Below are 16,922 nucleotides of genomic sequence, written 5' to 3'. Positions count from 1 at the left end.
GGAAGTGATTGTCCCTCTGCACTCAGCTCTGGTGAGGCTGCAGCTCGAGTGCTGTGCTCAGTTCTGGGCCCCTCACTGCAAGAAGGGTCTCAGGGAGACTTCACTGCCCTCCGTAACTCCTGAGGGAGGCTGTGGTGAGCTGGGGGTTGGTCTCTTCTCTCCTGTAACAGTGATAGGATGAGAGGGAATGGCCTCAAGTTGCACCATGGGAGATTCAGGCTGGATGTTAGGAAATATTACTGCTCCAACAGAGTGGTTGGGCACTGCAATGGGCTGCTCTGGCAGTGGTGGAGTCACCGACCCTGGAGGTGTTCAAGGAACATTGAGACGTTGTGTTGAGGGACATGGATTAGTGAGAGCTATTGGTGATTTCAACCTCAGTGACTGTGTGATTCTGTGATTCTGGATGGGGGATTGAGAGGGGACGTTGGGGGGGGATGAGGATCAGAAAGGCGGAATAGGAGGGGTGGGACGGGGGAAGGGAAGGAGGAAAGGGACCCTGGGGGTCAGAATGGGGATGAGGGGGGAACTGAGGGGGGCAGTGAGGTGGGGGGTGGAGGAGGACTGCAGGGATCAGAATGGGGAACTGTAGGGAGGAGGGGGCTCCAATAGTCAGATGGGAGGGGGACCACAGAGGAGGGTGTGACCCTGGGGTCACAAAGAGGGACTGGGGAGGTTGTGTCTGAACCACTGGGGGGGGACACAGCACCTCCTGCCACCAAGCAGAGGTTCTGAGCGACACAGAAGCCCCACGGGGCCAAAGCAGAGCTGCATGCGGCCCCCGGCTCCCTTAAGCCCAGTCCGCTCCTCGGTGCCCCCCCCAAACACCCACCTGTAGAAGCTGAGGCGGCGCATACTCCCCATCTGGAGTACTGCCTCCAGGTCTAGGGCCCTCAGTACAAGGAAGGCAGAGAGCTGTTGGAGAGGGTCCAGAGGAGACCCTCAAAGATCATCAGAGGGCTGGAGCACCTCCCCTACAAAGACAGGCTGAGGGAGCTGGGTTTGTTCAGTTTGGAGAAAAGAAGGCTGCGGGATGAGCTCATCGCAGCCTTTCAGGACCTAAAGGGAGCCTAGAAACAGGAGGGGAGACAGCTCTTTGAAAGGGTAGATAACAGCAGCACAAGGGGAAATGGTTTGAAGTTGAGGCAGGGAAGATTGAGGTTGGATGTCAGGGGGAAGTTGTTTGCTGTGAGAGTGGTGAGGTGCTGGAACAGCTGCCCAGAGAGGCTGTGGATGCCCTGTCCATCCCTGCAGCTGTTCAAGGCCAGGCTGGATGGGGCCCTGGGCAGCCTGAGCTGGTATTAAATGTGGAGGTGGAGGCCCTGCCTGTGGTGGGAAGGTGACAGAGATGATCCTTGAGATCCATTTCAACCTGGGTCATTCTGTGTGATTCTGTCCTGGTTCTATCAGTGCTCCATGCCATCCTGCAGGCTGTTGTGCAGAGCGCAGTGCTGTGGAGCTGTGCTTCCAAGCTCTGTGCTCTCCAGCACTCTCATGTGAGTTCCGCCTCTCCCAGGAATCTCCTGTTCCAAGGAACCTCCATTGCTCCCTTGCTCTGTGTGCGCATATGTGTGCAGAACCACACACCGACATGCAAAGACTTCCCCGTGCATTCACACACCTGCAAGCACATCCTTACACAGCCCTGTGTGCACGCTCCATCCATGTGCGTGCAAATGTGAGCAGAACCACACAGCCACGTGCAAAGACCTTGATGCACACACCCACGTTCATGTACACACATGTGCAAACCCACCCCATTGCACACCCACATGCATGAAGACACGAGCGCAGCTCCAGCCTTGCACACAGACACGTGCTGTGCACACTCTGATGTTCAACACCATCTCTGCACACCCCGTATGCACACATACCTGCACTCACAGCTCTATGACCAAATGCCGATTGCATGGCACAGCCAACATGCAGACGGTGGGAAATGTCAGAAGGAAAGATGTCCTGTTATGCTAATTCAATCTCCTCTCTTTAATGAGGGCACTGGGGCACAGCTGTAGCCTCATCTTGAGATGTGGGTTGCTACAGGATTCCTCGTTTGGACGCAGCGGGGTTAACCAGGAGCCACAGTCTGAGGGACACTCCTCATGTGCTCTGGAGATGGAAGTTATGCCAGGAGCAAAGAAAAGACTTTCACAGACAGCACAGGGGAGGAGTTCCTGGGCCAGGCAGTGACATGCAGAGCAGTGTCCACTGCCCTGGGATCTGCGTGTGTCCCGTTCCGCAGCAATGCAGAAGGGCTCAGGGTGCTGCACTGTGGCACAGCTCACTGAGGACACTGGGTTCAGCAACACCAGGTGGGCTATTGGGGTCCTGGACTTGTGATGGAAGTCCTGCCAGGGACTGTGGGGGTCTGCGAGATCCAAGGGATGACCCAAGGGGGTTAGGGAGGTCCGAAGGAGGAAATAGGGGGGATCTAGGGGAGCCCAGAGCAGGGATAAGGGGTGCTGCTGGGGACTATGGGGCTCTGTGAGGTCCCAGGCTGGCTGTGGGGGAGGTGCACCAGGTCTGAGGAGCTCCTGGAGGAGTTATGGGGCTCTGTGGTGGGGTGTGGGGGATATACGCCCATGGGATGGATATGACAACAGAGCCTGCAGGAGCACAGTGCAGTCCAGGAGAAGGCAGGATGTGCGCTGCATGTGGGACACTGGGATAGGGGGACACAGAAGGAAGGTGGGGATGTGAGGAGTGGTTTGAGGTAAAAAGGGGGTTGTGGGGCAGTGTTGGAGTGGATTTACTTCTTCCTGAGAGGGGACTGGGGGTCCCTGTGGCCCAAAGGTGGGGCCATGAGCCATTACCCCACACGAGCCATAACCCAAAATGACTACATAACCCTGTACGTGCGTGACCCCATGGCTGCACCTGACCCACGGCCCTGTGTGAACCATAGCCCCACACCACCCTGTGACTCCCTGACCCTGCCTGCCCCCATCACGCTGCGACCCGCTGCCATGTGGCCCCAGAACTCTGGGATCCCTGCCCCCACCTCACCCCCACCATCTAACTCCATGTGACCCGTAACTCCATGACACCCCATCTAACCCTACCATCCCATCTGGCCCCATCACTGTGAGCCGGAACCCCATCTGACCCAACGTCACCCCACAACTCTGTGACCCTGCAGGACCCCCACGTGACCCACTACCCCGTGTCCTCACCCCATGTGGCCATAGAACCAGCTGTGTGTGGGGAAAAGGCATCTCCGCCTCGGGGTGGCGCTGCCCCAGAGCTGCCCCAAAGAAGACATGGGCTGGGCTGCAGCCCTACGTCTCGGTTTGGAGAGCTGGGAACTGGCCGAAGGGGCCAGAAGAAGGACGTGAATGCTTCTGTAGGGAAATGCCTGTTGCAAGGTTTGGTGGGCAGGAAGCTTCTGTTTCTCTAAGTGGACGGGAACAGAACAAACCGATCCCACTGCGACTGGGGAAGGGACTGGAGCCAGGCTGATGGCAAGGAGGGATGCTTGAACCAGGAATGGAGCTGGGATGGACTGAAGCAGATCAACTCCTGAATGGGGACATGGGAGAAGAAGTCCAAGTCAGCTGCAGAATGAACACAGAATTCCTTACAAAAAGGCGTCCCAGATTGGGTCAGTTGGAGCAGTAGGGACAGTGGTAAAGAAATTTGGAACAGTTGCTGCAACGACCCCGAGAAATGGACAAAGAACTCTGACAGCAGCGCAGCACGGGGAGGAAGGATTGCATGGTGGTGCAGAAGAAGGATGGAGAACATCAGCGGTGGAATTCCCCTTTTCCGTAGCGGTCACCCGCTGCTACGGGACTCTGCAAGAAGAAGCTGCAGCCTGCCGTGGTCAGCATGGCTGTGTGTGGCAGCTGTGTGCTGCTGGAAATCATCTGACCTCTTACGGTTTCAAGAGTGGCAGAGAAAGTATTCTAACGTCTGCAGGGATAGCACAAGGTAGGATCAGAGTGACAGAGTGCTGTTGCTCAGCAGACAGATGCTGAGCAGAGCACAGCAGGGCCAGGACATTCTGACCAGGGTCAGGTGAAGACTGCACACGAGATAAGGCACAGGTGCAGGACGGAGCCTGAGACACAGCAAATGCAACAGCTGTAAGAAATCCTGCCTGCCTGTCTGCATAGAAAAGCACACAATAACCCAAAAGGAACAGGTTGGCCGTAGACCTCATCTGGAAAAACAGCAGAGCAGATGCGTGGCGTAGACTGTGAGCCTGCAGTCCCCAGCCAAGAGGGAACAGGCAAGCAGGGACTGCCACGGGAGGAGAGCTGCAGGAGCAGAAGGAACTCACGCAGCAGCTGCGCCTTTTGTCCCTCACCACGAGGAGGGAGAGTGCAGTAATGCCATAGCAATAACGGACGAGCTTTGCTGCTGCACCGAGAGCTGTGCCTGACGGAACGGCAGTGATGAGAGCGTTTCTCGCACACCCCGCAGGCACCGGGGGGATCTGCTGGGATGTGGGGAAGCCCTGCAAAGTTGTGGGACGGCTAAAGAACACCTATGGGAGGACCCCAAAGGGGCACTTTGGGGCAGCTACGGGGCAGAGCCACACCAAGGAGCTGCCTTTACCCAACACACAGCTGGTGGTGGAACTGCTGCTGGCCACGGGCTGTGGGCAGCGATGGGGCTGTTCTGGGGTGCTCTAGGATGGCTCTGGGGCTGCTACGGGGCAGCTATGGGACACACCCACAGCTCAGTGGGGCTGACGTAGCCCCACACGGAGCTGGCGGTGAATCTGCTCCAATCATGAAACCTCTCCCAGAGCCCCCCACTGCCCTTTTGAACCCCATCTTGCCCAGCAAGACGTGGGCAAGGTGAGGGTCAGGGGACGTTACAGGCAGCTGATCCACAGCAGCCCCAGAGCCACCCTATAGTACCCCCTGAACAACCCAAGAACAGACCCATCACTGTCCACAGCCTCATCTGCGGTTATGGTGCTCACAGGGTTATAGGTCATGTGGAGCCTTGGGGTCACGCCAAGTGATAAGGGGTTATGGGGGGTTATGGATCAGGGCTCCACCTTTGGGCCACAGGGAACCCCAACCCCCTCTCAGGAAGAAATCAAGAAATGCACTCCAACACCGCCCCTCATCCCCCATTCTCACCCCAAACCCCTCCCCACGTGCCCCCAGCCCCCCTACGTCCCCATGCCACCCCACGTCCCCACAGCCACAAGTCCCACCTTTACCTCACGCGTTACCTTCTCCTGCGCAGCATTCCGCTCCTGCAGCCTGTGGCCCATATTACCACACCCCCCATGTCCTCCCAAGTTCTTGTGCCTCCATATCCCCAATGCCCCCCACATCACTTTCACCTACATCTGTGCCCTACACCTGCTTCAGCTCCGCAGCAGTCACCCCAGCCCCAGCACCATATGGTTGTATGGGACCTGGAAGGAAAAGGGGGTGAGGAGTGGCCCCAGGTGGGCTACTGGGGTCCTGGACTTGTGATGGAGGTCCGGCCAGGGACTGTGGGGGTCTGTGAGATCCAAGGGATGACCCAAGGGGGTTAGGGAGGTCAGAAGAAGGAAATAGGGGGGATCTAGGGGAGCCCAGAGCAGGGATAAGGGGTGCTGCTGGGGACTATGGGGCTCTGTGAGGTCCCAGGCTGGCTGTGGGGGAGGTGCACCAGGTCTGAGGAGCTCCTGGAGCAGTTATGGGGCTCTGTGGCGGGGTGTGGGGGATATACGCCCATGGGATGGATATGACAACAGAGCCTGCAGGAGCACAGTGCTGTCCAGGAGAAGGCAGGATGTGCGCTGCAGGTGGGACACTGGGATAGGGGGACACAGAAGGAAGGTGGGGATGTGAGGAGTGGTTTGAGGTAAAAAGGGGGTTGTGGGGCAGTGTTGGAGTGGATTTACTTCTTCCTGAGAGGGGACTGGGGGTCCCTGTGGCCCAAAGGTGGGGCCATGAGCCATTACCCCACACGAGCCATAACCCAAAATGACTACATAACCCTGTACGTGCGTGACCCCATGGCTGCACCTGACCCACGGCCCTGTGTGAACCATAGCCCCACACCACCCTGTGACTCCCTGACCCTGCCTGCCCCCATCACGCTGCGACCCGCTGCCATGTGGCCCCAGAACTCTGGGATCCCTGCCCCCACCTCACCCCCACCATCTAACTCCATGTGACCCGTAACTCCATGACACCCCATCTAACCCTACCATCCCATCTGGCCCCATCACTGTGAGCCGGAACCCCATCTGACCCAACGTCACCCCACAACTCTGTGACCCTGCAGGACCCCCACGTGACCCACTACCCCGTGTCCTCACCCCATGTGGCCATAGAACCAGCTGTGTGTGGGGAAAAGGCATCTCCGCCTCGGGGTGGCGCTGCCCCAGAGCTGCCCCAAAGAAGACATGGGCTGGGCTGCAGCCCTACGTCTCGGTTTGGAGAGCTGGGAACTGGCCGAAGGGGCCAGAAGAAGGACGTGAATGCTTCTGTAGGGAAATGCCTGTTGCAAGGTTTGGTGGGCAGGAAGCTTCTGTTTCTCTAAGTGGACGGGAACAGAACAAACCGATCCCACTGCGACTGGGGAAGGGACTGGAGCCAGGCTGATGGCAAGGAGGGATGCTTGAACCAGGAATGGAGCTGGGATGGACTGAAGCAGATCAACTCCTGAATGGGGACATGGGAGAAGAAGTCCAAGTCAGCTGCAGAATGAACACAGAATTCCTTACAAAAAGGCGTCCCAGATTGGGTCAGTTGGAGCAGTAGGGACAGTGGTAAAGAAATTTGGAACAGTTGCTGCAACGACCCCGAGAAATGGACAAAGAACTCTGACAGCAGCGCAGCACGGGGAGGAAGGATTGCATGGTGGTGCAGAAGAAGGATGGAGAACATCAGCGGTGGAATTCCCCTTTTCCGTAGCGGTCACCCGCTGCTACGGGACTCTGCAAGAAGAAGCTGCAGCCTGCCGTGGTCAGCATGGCTGTGTGTGGCAGCTGTGTGCTGCTGGAAATCATCTGACCTCTTACGGTTTCAAGAGTGGCAGAGAAAGTATTCTAACGTCTGCAGGGATAGCACAAGGTAGGATCAGAGTGACAGAGTGCTGTTGCTCAGCAGACAGATGCTGAGCAGAGCACAGCAGGGCCAGGACATTCTGACCAGGGTCAGGTGAAGACTGCACACGAGATAAGGCACAGGTGCAGGACGGAGCCTGAGACACAGCAAATGCAACAGCTGTAAGAAATCCTGCCTGCCTGTCTGCATAGAAAAGCACACAATAACCCAAAAGGAACAGGTTGGCCGTAGACCTCATCTGGAAAAACAGCAGAGCAGATGCGTGGCGTAGACTGTGAGCCTGCAGTCCCCAGCCAAGAGGGAACAGGCAAGCAGGGACTGCCACGGGAGGAGAGCTGCAGGAGCAGAAGGAACTCACGCAGCAGCTGCGCCTTTTGTCCCTCACCACGAGGAGGGAGAGTGCAGTAATGCCATAGCAATAACGGACGAGCTTTGCTGCTGCACCGAGAGCTGTGCCTGACGGAACGGCAGTGATGAGAGCGTTTCTCGCACACCCCGCAGGCACCGGGGGGATCTGCTGGGATGTGGGGAAGCCCTGCAAAGTTGTGGGACGGCTAAAGAACACCTATGGGAGGACCCCAAAGGGGCACTTTGGGGCAGCTACGGGGCAGAGCCACACCAAGGAGCTGCCTTTACCCAACACACAGCTGGTGGTGGAACTGCTGCTGGCCACGGGCTGTGGGCAGCGATGGGGCTGTTCTGGGGTGCTCTAGGATGGCTCTGGGGCTGCTACGGGGCAGCTATGGGACACACCCACAGCTCAGTGGGGCTGACGTAGCCCCACACGGAGCTGGCGGTGAATCTGCTCCAATCATGAAACCTCTCCCAGAGCCCCCCACTGCCCTTTTGAACCCCATCTTGCCCAGCAAGACGTGGGCAAGGTGAGGGTCAGGGGACGTTACAGGCAGCTGATCCACAGCAGCCCCAGAGCCACCCTATAGTACCCCCTGAACAACCCAAGAACAGACCCATCACTGTCCACAGCCTCATCTGCGGTTATGGTGCTCACAGGGTTATAGGTCATGTGGAGCCTTGGGGTCACGCCAAGTGATAAGGGGTTATGGGGGGTTATGGATCAGGGCTCCACCTTTGGGCCACAGGGAACCCCAACCCCCTCTCAGGAAGAAATCAAGAAATGCACTCCAACACCGCCCCTCATCCCCCATTCTCACCCCAAACCCCTCCCCACGTGCCCCCAGCCCCCCTACGTCCCCATGCCACCCCACGTCCCCACAGCCACAAGTCCCACCTTTACCTCACGCGTTACCTTCTCCTGCGCAGCATTCCGCTCCTGCAGCCTGTGGCCCATATTACCACACCCCCCATGTCCTCCCAAGTTCTTGTGCCTCCATATCCCCAATGCCCCCCACATCACTTTCACCTACATCTGTGCCCTACACCTGCTTCAGCTCCGCAGCAGTCACCCCAGCCCCAGCACCATATGGTTGTATGGGACCTGGAAGGAAAAGGGGGTGAGGAGTGGCCCCAGGTGGGCTACTGGGGTCCTGGACTTGTGATGGAGGTCCGGCCAGGGACTGTGGGGGTCTGTGAGATCCAAGGGATGACCCAAGGGGGTTAGGGAGGTCAGAAGAAGGAAATAGGGGGGATCTAGGGGAGCCCAGAGCAGGGATAAGGGGTGCTGCTGGGGACTATGGGGCTCTGTGAGGTCCCAGGCTGGCTGTGGGGGAGGTGCACCAGGTCTGAGGAGCTCCTGGAGCAGTTATGGGGCTCTGTGGCGGGGTGTGGGGGATATACGCCCATGGGATGGATATGACAACAGAGCCTGCAGGAGCACAGTGCTGTCCAGGAGAAGGCAGGATGTGCGCTGCAGGTGGGACACTGGGATAGGGGGACACAGAAGGAAGGTGGGGATGTGAGGAGTGGTTTGAGGTAAAAAGGGGGTTGTGGGGCAGTGTTGGAGTGGATTTACTTCTTCCTGAGAGGGGACTGGGGGTCCCTGTGGCCCAAAGGTGGGGCCATGAGCCATTACCCCACACGAGCCATAACCCAAAATGACTACATAACCCTGTACGTGCGTGACCCCATGGCTGCACCTGACCCACGGCCCTGTGTGAACCATAGCCCCACACCACCCTGTGACTCCCTGACCCTGCCTGCCCCCATCACGCTGCGACCCGCTGCCATGTGGCCCCAGAACTCTGGGATCCCTGCCCCCACCTCACCCCCACCATCTAACTCCATGTGACCCGTAACTCCATGACACCCCATCTAACCCTACCATCCCATCTGGCCCCATCACTGTGAGCCGGAACCCCATCTGACCCAACGTCACCCCACAACTCTGTGACCCTGCAGGACCCCCACGTGACCCACTACCCCGTGTCCTCACCCCATGTGGCCATAGAACCAGCTGTGTGTGGGGAAAAGGCATCTCCGCCTCGGGGTGGCGCTGCCCCAGAGCTGCCCCAAAGAAGACATGGGCTGGGCTGCAGCCCTACGTCTCGGTTTGGAGAGCTGGGAACTGGCCGAAGGGGCCAGAAGAAGGACGTGAATGCTTCTGTAGGGAAATGCCTGTTGCAAGGTTTGGTGGGCAGGAAGCTTCTGTTTCTCTAAGTGGACGGGAACAGAACAAACCGATCCCACTGCGACTGGGGAAGGGACTGGAGCCAGGCTGATGGCAAGGAGGGATGCTTGAACCAGGAATGGAGCTGGGATGGACTGAAGCAGATCAACTCCTGAATGGGGACATGGGAGAAGAAGTCCAAGTCAGCTGCAGAATGAACACAGAATTCCTTACAAAAAGGCGTCCCAGATTGGGTCAGTTGGAGCAGTAGGGACAGTGGTAAAGAAATTTGGAACAGTTGCTGCAACGACCCCGAGAAATGGACAAAGAACTCTGACAGCAGCGCAGCACGGGGAGGAAGGATTGCATGGTGGTGCAGAAGAAGGATGGAGAACATCAGCGGTGGAATTCCCCTTTTCCGTAGCGGTCACCCGCTGCTACGGGACTCTGCAAGAAGAAGCTGCAGCCTGCCGTGGTCAGCATGGCTGTGTGTGGCAGCTGTGTGCTGCTGGAAATCATCTGACCTCTTACGGTTTCAAGAGTGGCAGAGAAAGTATTCTAACGTCTGCAGGGATAGCACAAGGTAGGATCAGAGTGACAGAGTGCTGTTGCTCAGCAGACAGATGCTGAGCAGAGCACAGCAGGGCCAGGACATTCTGACCAGGGTCAGGTGAAGACTGCACACGAGATAAGGCACAGGTGCAGGACGGAGCCTGAGACACAGCAAATGCAACAGCTGTAAGAAATCCTGCCTGCCTGTCTGCATAGAAAAGCACACAATAACCCAAAAGGAACAGGTTGGCCGTAGACCTCATCTGGAAAAACAGCAGAGCAGATGCGTGGCGTAGACTGTGAGCCTGCAGTCCCCAGCCAAGAGGGAACAGGCAAGCAGGGACTGCCACGGGAGGAGAGCTGCAGGAGCAGAAGGAACTCACGCAGCAGCTGCGCCTTTTGTCCCTCACCACGAGGAGGGAGAGTGCAGTAATGCCATAGCAATAACGGACGAGCTTTGCTGCTGCACCGAGAGCTGTGCCTGACGGAACGGCAGTGATGAGAGCGTTTCTCGCACACCCCGCAGGCACCGGGGGGATCTGCTGGGATGTGGGGAAGCCCTGCAAAGTTGTGGGACGGCTAAAGAACACCTATGGGAGGACCCCAAAGGGGCACTTTGGGGCAGCTACGGGGCAGAGCCACACCAAGGAGCTGCCTTTACCCAACACACAGCTGGTGGTGGAACTGCTGCTGGCCACGGGCTGTGGGCAGCGATGGGGCTGTTCTGGGGTGCTCTAGGATGGCTCTGGGGCTGCTACGGGGCAGCTATGGGACACACCCACAGCTCAGTGGGGCTGACGTAGCCCCACACGGAGCTGGCGGTGAATCTGCTCCAATCATGAAACCTCTCCCAGAGCCCCCCACTGCCCTTTTGAACCCCATCTTGCCCAGCAAGACGTGGGCAAGGTGAGGGTCAGGGGACGTTACAGGCAGCTGATCCACAGCAGCCCCAGAGCCACCCTATAGTACCCCCTGAACAACCCAAGAACAGACCCATCACTGTCCACAGCCTCATCTGCGGTTATGGTGCTCACAGGGTTATAGGTCATGTGGAGCCTTGGGGTCACGCCAAGTGATAAGGGGTTATGGGGGGTTATGGATCAGGGCTCCACCTTTGGGCCACAGGGAACCCCAACCCCCTCTCAGGAAGAAATCAAGAAATGCACTCCAACACCGCCCCTCATCCCCCATTCTCACCCCAAACCCCTCCCCACGTGCCCCCAGCCCCCCTACGTCCCCATGCCACCCCACGTCCCCACAGCCACAAGTCCCACCTTTACCTCACGCGTTACCTTCTCCTGCGCAGCATTCCGCTCCTGCAGCCTGTGGCCCATATCCCCACATCCCCTCATGTCCTCCCATGTTCCTGTGCCTCCATATCCTCAATGCCCCCCACATCACTTTCACCCACATCTGTGCCCTACACCTGCTTCAGCTCCGCAGCAGTCACCCCAGCCCCAGCACCGTATGGTTGTATGGGACCTGAAAGGAAAAGGGGGTGAGGAGCGACCCCAGGTGGGCTACTGGGGTCCTGGACTTGTGACGGAGGTCCTGCCAGGGACTGTGGGGGTCTGTGAGATCCAAGGGATGACCCGAGGGGGTTAGGGAGGTCCGAAGGAGGAAATAGGGGGGATCTAGGGGAGCCCAGAGCAGGGATAAGGGGTGCTGCTGGGGACTATGGGGCTCTGTGAGGTCCCAGGCTGGCTGTGGGGGAGGTGCACCAGGTCTGAGGAGCTCCTGGAGCAGTTATGGGGCTCTGTGGCGGGGTGTGGGGGATATACGCCCATGGGATGGATATGACAACAGAGCCTGCAGGTGCAGGGGGAGAGGAGGGGCCTGGTATTGGTGTCAAGGGTGCTGTCAGGGAGTGTGGTTTTCTGTGAGTTCGGTAAAGAGCCCTGGAGGTGTTAAGGGAGGTCTGAGGGAGGAAATAAGGGGGTTCAGTGGTAGTTCAGTGGGCGATATGGGGTGCTGCTGGGGACTATGGAGGTTTGTGAGGTTTTTGGCCAGCAATGAGGGAGGAGTACCAGGTCTGAGGAGGTCAGTAAGGGGCTCTGGGCTCTCTGGGGGGTTGTGGGGTGCCTACGGGGTCTTGCTGGGGAAATACTGAGGGAGCTATTGGGGCTCTGAGGAAATTGCGGGTGGTCTGTTATGGGAAGGTAAAGGATTAGCTTGGGGGAAGCAAGGAGCAGCCTGGGGGATGGAAGGGACACCTACGAGAATGCAAGAGGAATCCGGGCTGAGGCAAGGGGACAGGTAGGGGAAGAACAGGGGAACGTCCCAGTAACTGAGTTCTTCTGTTAAATCCACGTCTTCTGCTTCCTGACGTAGCTGCAAAGCTGCCAGAGGAGCTGCAGTCCTGCTGCCCATCTCCTGCCTGTGTCAGAAAAAGCTGCATGTTAGTGGGGTGCAACTGCCATTAAAATGCTGACTCCATAATTGCAGTCACAAAACCATCACCTTCACTATCTGTTACAGGCAGACAACCATGGCTTTGTACAGGAACCACTTGTACAGACCAAGGGAACACCTTCACTGCCTTAGGACGTGAGTTACAGAGGAAGAGCCCCAAAGCCATCCTAAGGCTATCAAGCCACTGACTTTGGAAGCTAAACACACCCTCTACTTCAAGAATTAGCTAGACAAATCAGTGCACCTTGCTGCTGGAGAGGGCTGTGCTGCATCTTCTGCTGCCATCCTTGAGCTGTCATCGCGCTGCCCATCCACAGTGCACTTTGAGGGGCAGCAACCTTGCAAGAAAGAACAGAGAGCAGAGAGTTCTGCCTTGCATTTCCTGCTGGAACACAGAGATGAGCCATACAGCCCTCGCTCTCTGAACGCACACCTCTTCTCTTACCAGCTTTCCATTCCTGCACAACACTGTTCAAACCCTTCCTCTATCTCTCCCTTCAAAACACAATGCACAGCCTCTCCCCAGCAACGAGCTCCAGGCTGTTTAATGCCTGTGCCATCATCGGGACCTGCAGAACAAACCTTGGGGTTAAAAGGTTTGATTAGACAAGCACTCTGTCTGGCAGAATTCACCATCTTAAACACTTCAAAGAAGCGACTTCTTGAAAGCCCTGAATCTGTGTGACACATCAGGAGATGCTGAACTAAATCCGCAGCCTTCTCAAAAATGGAAGGGCTCTTCAGAACCAGCTGGAGGGGGAACACAGAGGTCTGACATCTTTGAACAAAACCAGGGCCACAGACACTGAGACATACAAACACAGGGAAATCCTGCATGCACGCAGATCAAATGGCATTACAGATCAACACTGCTTTACCTCGTCCGCACCAACAGGCTCTGCAGTGCCCCAAACGTCTGTCAGTGGCAGTCTGTGAGGAACGGCCCTGCAGAACACGCAGAGTCACGCGGGGTCTCCTCCTCCTGCTCCTCCAGACGCCGCATTCCTTCCTCTGCCACACAGAGCTCAGCTGCTGCTGCTGCAGGCAGTGCTTCCCGTGTCTGCCCAGCCTAAAGCTATCAGACAGCGTTAGCGGATGCCTGGTGCTCACATACAAGCACAAGTGCTGGTGGAAAATCACCGCAAAGCACAGATGGAGTGGCTGGTACCCTGCAGTGAGCAAAGGCTGAGATGCACAATGTCCTCACCTGCTTGCTTCTTGGAAGTGGAGGATCAACAGCAGCTCCTCTTGTGATTAAGTCCTCCAAAAACCTTCTTCTTTCTTCCTGATCAGGAGACTGGATAGTGAAACCTTCTCCAAAGTCATTATTAAACAATTTCCGTACCTGAAGCCCAAGGAGAAAACATGTTTCAGATTTAAGGCCACAAAACAACCCTACTCTATTCCAATACAACTCCAATTCTGATTTAAGTTTCATGACTGGCATTTCAGCCACCCTGTTATGGATAGGTTAAAGCCAAGGGGAAGGGGGAGGGGGGCAGGGGAGCCTTCTAGCCCAACATCCCCTTATAGCCCACCCTATCACCTTATGGCCCCACACAGCCCAAGATCAGCTCTATAGCCCCTCCATAGCCTCTCACAGTCCCCTATATCCCCACCACAGCTCCCTCTGTCCCATATCCCCCTATACCCCCAACATAGCTCACATACAAGCAGAAGTGCTGATGGAAAATCACCGCAAAGCACAGACTGAATGGCTGGTACCTTGCAGTGAGCAAAGGCTGAGATGCACCTCACTGCTTGCTTGTTGGAAGTGGACGTTCAGCAGCAACTCTACTCATAATTAAGTCCTCCAAAAACCTTCTTGATCAGGAGACTGGATAGCGAAACCTTCTTCAAAGTCATTATTAAACAATATCTGTACCTGAAGCCCAAGGAGAAAACACGTTTCAGATTTAAGACCACAAAACAATCCTACTCTATTCCAATACAACTCCAATTCTGATTTAAGTTTCATGACTGGCATTTCAGCCACCCTGTTATGGATAGGTTAAAGCCAAGGGGAAGGGAGGGAGAGGGGGGGCAGGGGAGCCTTCTAGCCCAACATCCCCTTATAGCCCACCCTATAGCCCTCCATCACCCTAGGGTCCCACACAGTCACTTCTGGAACCACGTCTTCCATTCACCCCCTATAGGCCCACATCTCCCTATATTCCCCCATTGCCCCTCTCAGCCCCTCTACGTCCCCCCCACAACCCCTTATTGTATAACAACCCTCACTATAGACCCTCCCCAGACCACTATTATCCTACAGACCCTCCCACAGCCCACCACAACCCCCTATAGTTCCATTAACCCTTTAAAGGGAGGGGGGAGCCTTCTAGCCCCACAACCCTTATAGCCCACCCTATAGCCCCCTATCACCCTATGACCCCACACAGCCCCTTATAGAACCATATCCCCCATGCACCCCCTAGAGCGACATATCACCCTATAGTCCTCCTAAAGCCCATCCACTGCCCCTTATAGTCCCATATCCCACTAGAACTCTCCTACAGCCTTCCCACTACCCCTTATAGGCTCCCCACAGAACTGTATAACTTCCCCAATAGCTCCATATAGCCCCCCAACATCGGAACTATATCCCCCCTCCAGAGTCCCCCAGTCTTCTATATCCCCCCATATCCCCTTATAATCCATCTATAGTCCCCCCATTTTCCTATAGCCCCATATCTCCCTATAGCCACAATAAAGCCCCCTATACTCCCATATCCCCCTATAACACTTTTATAGCCCATCCAGAGCCCCTTATGATCTCCCCGCAGAACTGTGTAGCTCCCCAAATAGCCCTCTACAGTCCCATGTCCCCCCAGCTCCCTATAGCCTCATAGCACCCTATATCCCCCTAGAGCCCCAAAACCCTCCCTAAAGCCCCCCAGTGCCTTATAGCCCCATATCCCCTTATATCCCTCGCATAGTCCCCTCTTCTCCCGTATATCCCCTATACCTCTTCTATAGTCCCCACAGCTTTCTATAGCCCCAAATTTCCCCTGTAGCCACAATAAAGCACCCTATAGCCCCACATACCCCTATATCCACCCCCGAAGGCCCCCCAGAGCCCTATAGCCCCATACCCTCCTATAACCCACGCAGCCCTATATCCCTCTCCAGCCCCCCTAAAGCCCCCTAGAGCACCCAATAGCCCCCCCAACCCCATATTCCCCAACATTCCCCTCACAGCTACCTACACCCCACATCCCCCGATATCTCCCCACATCCCCCTACACCCCACATTACCCTATACCCCCCTCCCATACCCATATTACCCCACAGCCCCTCTGCAGCCCCCACAGCCCCTAAACTCCCACATCCCCCCGTATCTCCCCCACCGCCCCCGTACCCACAGCCCACCTCAGCCCCGGGGGGCACCGGGAGCAGCGCTGGAGGGCTCGGAGGCATTAGGGTCGTGCTGCCGGATGCGGGCAGCAGCGCTAAGGCGGTTGGGGCCCCGAGTCCTTCAGCCGTCCCAAATCCCCGCATCCCACGGCAGAGGGAAGGGCGGGGCGGCTGGGGCCGCGCGCGGTTCCTCTCCTCTCCCCGGCCCGGAGCCGTTCTCCCGCACACCTCCGGCGCCGCTTTCCTCAGCACCGCTCCCGTCGTGCCGCGGTTCCGTCTCGGTGCTGCCCGGACAGCTCCGGCGCGCTGCGGCTGCGGATGCGGCTGCGGGGCCGTCGGTGTCTGAGAGGAAAGGCGGTCGGCTCCGAGCCGGAAGCAACGGCCGCTCCCGCGCTCTGTGCCTCAGCCAATCGGAGCTGGCGGCGCTGCCGCCGACCAATCAGACAGAGATCAGAGGCGGGCCGGAACTGCCGCTGACCAATGAGAGGCCGGGCGCGGGGCGGATCGGCTGTTGGTGGGGGCTCGGGGTGGTCTCTATTGCCATCGGGGGTGGGATTGGGATCGGAATTGGGATTGGGGACGAGGGACTGCGACTGGGATGAGGGATTGAGATGGACAGGTGGGTGATGGGCTTGGGAGGAGGGACTGGAAATGAGATTTGGAATTGGGATGTGGGATATAGGATGTGGGATTGGCACGTGGGGTAGGATGTTGAATGTGGGATTGGAATGTGAGATTTGGGATTGGGATGTGGGGATATGGATATGGGATGGATATGGGATGGGATATTGGGAAATGGGATATGGATGGGATGGGCTCTGGATATGGGATGGACTTGGAATGGATATGGGATCACAGAACCATAGAATTGCTCAGGTTGGAAAGAGCTTCAAGATCATAAAATCCAACCACAGCCCAACTGTGAAATCTGTTCAGCCGTGCTTTGGTCTCTGTGACGTCTATAAAGGTTGAGGTAAAATGCCCAAAGTAAAAGGAGGGCTACAATCAGTGATTTCCGGGAACTCTGTAGAACTGAAGAACTTCTGAAACAA

General features: G+C 56.9%; 1 protein-coding gene and 1 pseudogene across 2 annotated transcripts; both read right to left on the bottom strand.

Annotated features, from left to right (window-relative positions):
- Window positions 1-804: 804 nt before the first annotated feature.
- On the bottom strand, window positions 805-3,265 carry LOC149913799 (uncharacterized; annotated as a pseudogene).
- Window positions 3,266-4,010: 745 nt separating this feature from the next.
- Window positions 4,011-16,241, bottom strand: LOC149913798 (ATPase family AAA domain-containing protein 2-like). Of its 2 annotated transcripts, none has more exons than XM_090128938.1 (6): window positions 15,886-16,241; window positions 13,721-13,858; window positions 13,392-13,582; window positions 12,959-13,095; window positions 12,758-12,851; window positions 4,011-12,478 (listed from the first exon to the last, which is right to left on the bottom strand). In XM_090128938.1, exons 1-3 carry the CDS (start codon window positions 16,012-16,014, stop codon window positions 13,433-13,435), a joined length of 417 nt encoding a protein of 138 aa, XP_089985064.1. In that variant the 5' UTR covers window positions 16,015-16,241; the 3' UTR covers window positions 4,011-12,478; window positions 12,758-12,851; window positions 12,959-13,095; window positions 13,392-13,432. The 2 variants fall into 2 exon arrangements, with proteins under 2 accessions (XP_089985064.1, XP_089985063.1); XM_090128937.1 differs by having other exon boundaries at window positions 12,959-13,082; window positions 15,886-16,239.
- Between the last annotated feature and the right edge of the window lie 681 nt (window positions 16,242-16,922).

Source organism: Phasianus colchicus, chromosome 34 (genome assembly GCF_987193195.1).
Source record: "Phasianus colchicus chromosome 34, bPhaCol1.hap1.1, whole genome shotgun sequence".
Taxonomy (NCBI): Eukaryota; Metazoa; Chordata; class Aves; order Galliformes; family Phasianidae; genus Phasianus; species Phasianus colchicus.
Note: the sequence above shows the minus strand (reverse complement) of the source record. Positions and strands in the feature narration are given on the sequence as shown.

Coding starts and splice junctions, on each gene's coding strand:
- LOC149913798 (XM_090128938.1), bottom strand. CDS start 16,014: ATGCGGGGATTTGGGACGGCTGAAGGACTCGGGGCCCCAACCGCCTTA. Junction 13,859..15,885: donor CGGTGCCCCCCGGGGCTGAG/GTGGGCTGTGGG, acceptor CTTGGGCTTCAG/GTACGGAAATTGTTTAATAA. Junction 13,583..13,720: donor CACTTCCAAGAAGCAAGCAG/GTGAGGACATTG, acceptor TGATAGCTTTAG/GCTGGGCAGACACGGGAAGC.